The sequence below is a fragment of the Sapajus apella genome, unplaced genomic scaffold (assembly GCF_009761245.1).
Source record: "Sapajus apella isolate SASKATOON/1434 unplaced genomic scaffold, GSC_monkey_1.0 scaffold21, whole genome shotgun sequence".
Lineage (NCBI taxonomy): Eukaryota > Metazoa > Chordata > Mammalia > Primates > Cebidae > Sapajus > Sapajus apella.
The window spans coordinates 4,218,866-4,224,865 of record NW_022436961.1 but is presented as its reverse complement, the minus strand read 5'-3'; the positions used below and the strand labels follow the sequence as shown (position 1 = coordinate 4,224,865).

Sequence of the window (6,000 nt, the reverse complement as noted above, 5' to 3'; positions counted from 1 at the left end):
TTTTAGTAGAGACGGGGTTTCACCATGTTGATCAGGATGGTCTCCATCTCTTGACCTCATGATCCACCCACCTCAGCCTCCCAAAGTGCTGGGATTATAGGCATGAGCCATCATGCCTGGCCCGTCTCCTGATTTTTTAATGATTGCCCTTCTAACTGGCATGAGATGGTATCTCAATGTGGTTTAATTTGCATTTCTTTAATTACCAGTGATGATGAACTTTTTTTCTTATGTTTGTTGGCTGCATAAATGTCTTCTTTTGAAAAGTGTCTGTTCATATCCTTTGCCCACTTTTTGATGGAGTTATTTGTTTTTTTTCTTGTAAATCTGCTTTAGTTCTTTGTAGATTCTGGATGTTAGCCCTTTGTCAGATGGGTAGCTTGCAAAAGTTTTTCCCAATTCTGTTGGTTGCTGGTAGACTCTAATGATTGCTTCTTTTGCTGTGCAGAAGCTCTAAAGTTTAATTAAATCTCATTTGTCTATTTTGGCTTTTGTTGTTATTGCTTTTAGTGTTTTACTTATGAAGTCCTTGCCTATACCTATGTCCTGAATGGTACTGCCTAGGTTTACTTCTAGGGTTTGTATGGTGTTAGGTCTTATGTTTCTATCTTTAATCCATCTGGAGTTAATTTTTGTATAAGGTAAATGAAGGGATCCAGTTTCATCTTTCTGCACATTGCTAGTCAGTTTTCCCAACACCATTTATTAAACAGGGAATCCTTTCCTCATTGCTTGTTTTTGTCAGTTTTGACAAAGATCAGATAGTTGTAGATGTGTGGCATTATTTCCAAGGCCTCTGTTCTGTTCCATATTACTGTAACCTTGTAGTATAGTTTGATGTCAGGTAGTATGATGCCTCCAGCTTTGTTCTTTTTGCTTAGAATTGTCTTGGCTATGCAGGCTCTTTTTTGGTTCCATATGAAGTTTAAGGTGGTTTTTTCCAGTTCTGTGAAGAAGGTCAATGCTAGCTTGATGGGGATAGCATTGAATCTATAAATTACTTTGGGCAGTATGGCCATTTTCATGATATTGATTCTTCCTAACCATTAGCATGGAATGTTTTTGATCTGTTTTTGTCCTCTCTTATTTCCTCGAGCAGTGGTTTGTAGTCCTCATTGAAGAGATACTTCACGTTTGTATTCCTAGGTATTTTATTCTCTTTGTAGCAATTGTGAATGGGAGTTCACTCATGATTTGGCTGTTTTCTGTTATTGGTGTATAGGAATACTTGCGATTCTTGCACATTGATTTTGAATCTTGAGACTTTGCTGAAGTTGCTTATCAGCTTAACAAGATTTTGGGCTGAGACCATGGGGTCTTTTAAATATACAATTAGGTCATCTGCAAATAGAGAAAATTTGACTTCCTCCTTTCCTAATTAAATCCTTTTTCTTTTTTCTTTTTCTTGCCTAATTGCTCTAGCTAGAACTTCAAATACTATGTTGCATGGTGGGAGAGGGCACACTTATCTTGTGCCAGTGTTCAAAGGGAATGCTTCCAGTTTTTGCCCATTCAGTATGATACTGGCTGTGGGTTTGCCGTAAATACCTTTAATTATTTTGAGATATGTTCCATTGATATCTAGTTTATTAAGAGTTTTTAGCATAAAGGACTGTTGAATTTTGTTGAAGGTCTTCTCAGCATCTATTGAAATAATTGTGTGGTTTTTGTCTTTGGTTCTGTTTATGTAATGGATTATATTTATAGATTTGTGTATGTTGGACCAGCCTTGCATTCCCAGGATGAAGCTGACTTAATCGTGTTGGATAAACTTTTTGATGTGCTGTTGGATTCAGTTTGCCAGTATTTTATTGAAAATTTTTGCAGCAATGTTCATTATGGATATTGGCCTGAAGTTTTCTTTTTAGTTGTGTCTCTGCCAGGTTTTGGTATCACGATAATGTTGGTCTCATAAAATGAGTTAGGGAGAATTCCCTCTTTTTGTATTGTTTGGAATAGTTTCAGAAGGAATGGTACCAGCTCCTCTTTGTAAATCTGATAGAATCGGCTGTGAACCCATCTCGACATGGACTTTTTTTGGTTGGTAGGCTATTAATTGCTGCCTCAACTTCAGACTTTGTTATTGGTCCACTCAGAGATTCAACTTCTTCCTGGTTTAATTTTGGGAGGGTGTAAATATTCAGGAATTTATCAATTTCTTCTAGATTTGCTGGTTTATGTGCATAGAATCTAACTTTATTTACAATTGGAATCCTTAGTAAACAAATCACCCATGAAACTATTGAGAAACATTTGTTTCTCCTAAAAACCACCTTTTTATTCCCCCAAGGATATATTTTGGTGTTGGTAACTTATGAGTTAATTATCAAATATTTTATCTAATAGATATTGCTGAACAACCGATAGTTTAGATTTTATTTCTGTAGTTCTTGCACTTGCATGTACCTGTGGCTATTCTTGAAATAGTAAAATAGGGTCTGGCATGGTGGATATCTCCTATAACCCTAGCACTTTGTGAGGCTGAGGCAGGATGATTGCTTGAACTAAGGAGTTTGAGACCAGCCTGGGCAAGATACTGACACCTAGTTTCTACAAGAAGAAAAAAAAATATCTGGGTATGATTGCTTGCACCTCTGGTCTCAGCTACTCAGGAGGATGAGGTGGGAGGATCACCTGGGTCTCAGAGGTTGAGGCTGCAGTGGGCCATAATCACACCACTGCATTGCAGCCTGGGGAACAGAGTGAAATCTGGAAAAAAAAAAAAAAGGAAGAAAGGAAGAAAAGAAATAACAAAAGAAATGGTAAAGTAGTAAACCTTCATTGGAATTATACAATTATATTGTATAATTACAAGTTTGAACACAACAGAATACTAAATTGAAATTGAGATTAAGAAACAAGAGTTCTTAAGTGGTTGACCTATAGTAATATTTCTTCCTGTAAAATTTTAGGAATGCCAGTTTAAGAAGTGCTGTGATTATAACACATGTAAACTGAAGGGCTCAGTAAAATGTGGTTCTGGACCATGTTGCACATCAAAGTGTGAGGTAAGTTATCAATATTTATTAAAAGGAAATTGAACTGTGGTAAGAGAAGTCTGTATTAACTGAATCAATGCACAATGAATAAAAAGAATATATAAGAAATTTAGTGAAATAAAATATAGAGTACACGAACATACACATGTTTAAAGGAAAATTGCTATAAAATATAAAAGTCATTTCAGACAGGTACCCTTACAGTTACAGTTACTATCTGCATGGGTTCTATATATTGAATCATTCAATATGTGCAAACATGAATTAGGCACGTTAGCAAGATGCATTTGAGATTCATTCATGTTGTGGTGTATAATAGCAAATCATTCCTTTTTTAGTTGCTGAATAGTAGTGCAAATATTGTAAAGATATGTTACAGTTTGTTTTTATTTTTGTCTTATTCCCTAAACAATATAGTATAAATATTAACAGCATTTATATTATATTAGATAACATAAGTAGTATAGAGATAATAAAAATATATGAGAAGATGTACGTAAATTATAGCCAAATATTAGAAGATTTTATATAAAGGACTTGATTGTATTTTATATAAAGGACATGAATGTAATATCTGTAAGTTCTTGAAACAAAATGCCCATGGATTCTGAGTGATGACTCTATTCTTTAGTGTTAAACTCAAAAAGTTTACCATCTTCTAAATTATCAGATAAAGGGAAGAAAAAGGACGCATTGCTATATCCAAAAGGTTAACTGTTAGATAAATTATAGTTTCAAATAAATCATGCATGATTTTGGAAAAACTGTAGCATTAATAGCAGACAAAATGTGCAGCATATAGAATGTGTAAATAACTCACACTTATTGATAACTGAAATGCAAATCATACACACATGACTGAAACAAACAGTATTTTTTGATATTGGAATGGTTACATAAATTATTATGTATTGTACAAGTGTTAATAAATATGGGCTAAATATTCATGCAGTAATATAATATTGTGTCCAAGAAACACATGTGGATAAGAAAACAAGTTCCTTAATGCAAGATATTGTATTATTCCAATTCTAGTAAATCATCTTTATGTAAAAATGCTATGTATTCTTTTTGTTGAATTCAGCTATTAGTGTATAACATAATATACTAAAATTCTGTTAGTGAATATTCCCAAGTGTCAGAAGAAACATATTTAAGCTTACAACTAGCATCACAATTACGGGTAGGCAATGTCATCACTCCCCTCCCAAATTTCCCTGTGCCTCTTTCTACTCAATTCATGACTCCACCTGCAGCCGCTGGTAAGCACTGATCTGTTTTCTGAAGCTGTAATTTTGCTTTTGCAAAACTATTACATAAATTGAATCATACAATATGTACAAATGTGAATTAGGCATCTTAGCATAATGTATTTGAGATTCATCCATGTTCTTAAGTTTATTAGTTGGTCATTCCTTTATAGTGGCTGTATATTAATAGTATTGCAAGTATTGGAAGGATATTGCACAGTACCTTAATCCATTTTCCAGTTGAGAGCTATTTTGGCTGTTTTCCACTTACGGCTAACATAAATAATATTCATAAGCATATTTGTGTACAAACATCGTGTTTTATTTCACTTAGCTCGATACCTAGGAGTGGGGTTGCTGGATCATATAGTAAATATGGAACTTTATAGGAAATTGAAAAATGACCTTTCAAACAACTATATTATCTTGAATTCCCACCAGACACTTATGAGACTTATAGTTGCTTTGTAAACTAAATGTAAACTCTAAAACTATAAAAATATGTTTTATTTTATCTTTGCTACTTGTTATTTATACCTTTTAAAAATTATTTAAATCATTAATACATACAAATTATTGATTACAAATTACTGATTAGCCATTGCTTTATAAATTATTAATCAGGCTAATTTCATATCTCATTTCATGTGTAGTGAATAATTCTAGCAGAACATGAACATATACTATAAAAGCAAAATACATTGCTACTGTTTTTGCTGTGTATAGTCTAATCTTTTAGAGTAAATAAGAAAAAAGAATTTAAATTAATTAACGTCATTTGTTCCATTTCAGAGCTCTATTTCCTTTTGCAGATTTCTGTTTATTATCATATTTCTTGTACCTGAAGACCTACCTTTACTATTTCTTGTAATATATGTCCTCTGAAAATAAATTATCTCAGTTATTTTTTGTTTGTTTGAGACAGGGTCTGGCTCTGCTGCCCAGTCTGAAGTGCAGTGGCACTATCTCTGCTAGCTGCAACCTCTACCTCCTGGACTCAAGCCATCCTCCCACCTTAGCCTCCTGAGTAGCTAAGACTACAGGCACAAATCACCTGCCTAATTTTTGTATTTTTTTTTTGGTACAGATGGGATATTTCACCATGTTTCCCAGGCTGTTCTTGAACTCCTGAGCTCAAGGAATCTATGCACTTAGGCCTCCCAAAGTGCTGGGGTAACAGATATTAGCCACGGTGCCTGGTTCCTCAGTTATTTTTTGTCTAGGAAAGTCTTTATATTTCATTTGTTTTTGAGATATATATTTACAAAGTATGGAATTTTAAGTTACATAAGTTTTTTAAATTTCATCACTTTTAAGTTGCCACTTCATTTATTTATTATGCTTCTTTGTTTCATTATTAAGCATTGTATTAGTCCATTTTCATGCTGCTGATAAAGGCATACCTGAGACTGGGCAATTTACAAAAGAAAGAGGTTTAATGGACTCACAATTCCTCGAGTCTGGGAAGGCCTCACAATCATAGCAGAAGGTGAAAGGCATGTCTCATATGGTGGCAGACAAGAGAAGAGAGGTTGTCCGGGGAAACTTTTTTTTATGAAACCATCAGATCTTGTGAGACCCATTCACTACCATGAGAATAGCATCGGAAAGACCTGCACCCATGATTCACTTATCTCCTACTGGCCTGTCCCACCACATGTGGGAATTATGGGAATTGCAAGTCAAGATTAGATTTGGGTGGGGACACAGCCAAACCATATCAAGTATTAATTCCATTAAACTGGATTGGT

General features: G+C 34.3%; 1 protein-coding gene across 7 annotated transcripts in view; it reads left to right on the top strand.

Annotated features, from left to right (window-relative positions):
* Window positions 1-6,000, top strand: part of ADAM18 (ADAM metallopeptidase domain 18) — a 107,165-nt gene that overhangs the window by 57,255 nt on the left and 43,910 nt on the right. For all 7 annotated transcript variants that reach the window (XM_032288136.1, XM_032288135.1, XM_032288130.1 and 4 more), the window contains one exon: window positions 2,913-3,008. In XM_032288136.1, the coding sequence (XP_032144027.1) occupies window positions 2,913-3,008 (96 nt within the window). The remainder of the gene's footprint in view (window positions 1-2,912; window positions 3,009-6,000) is intronic.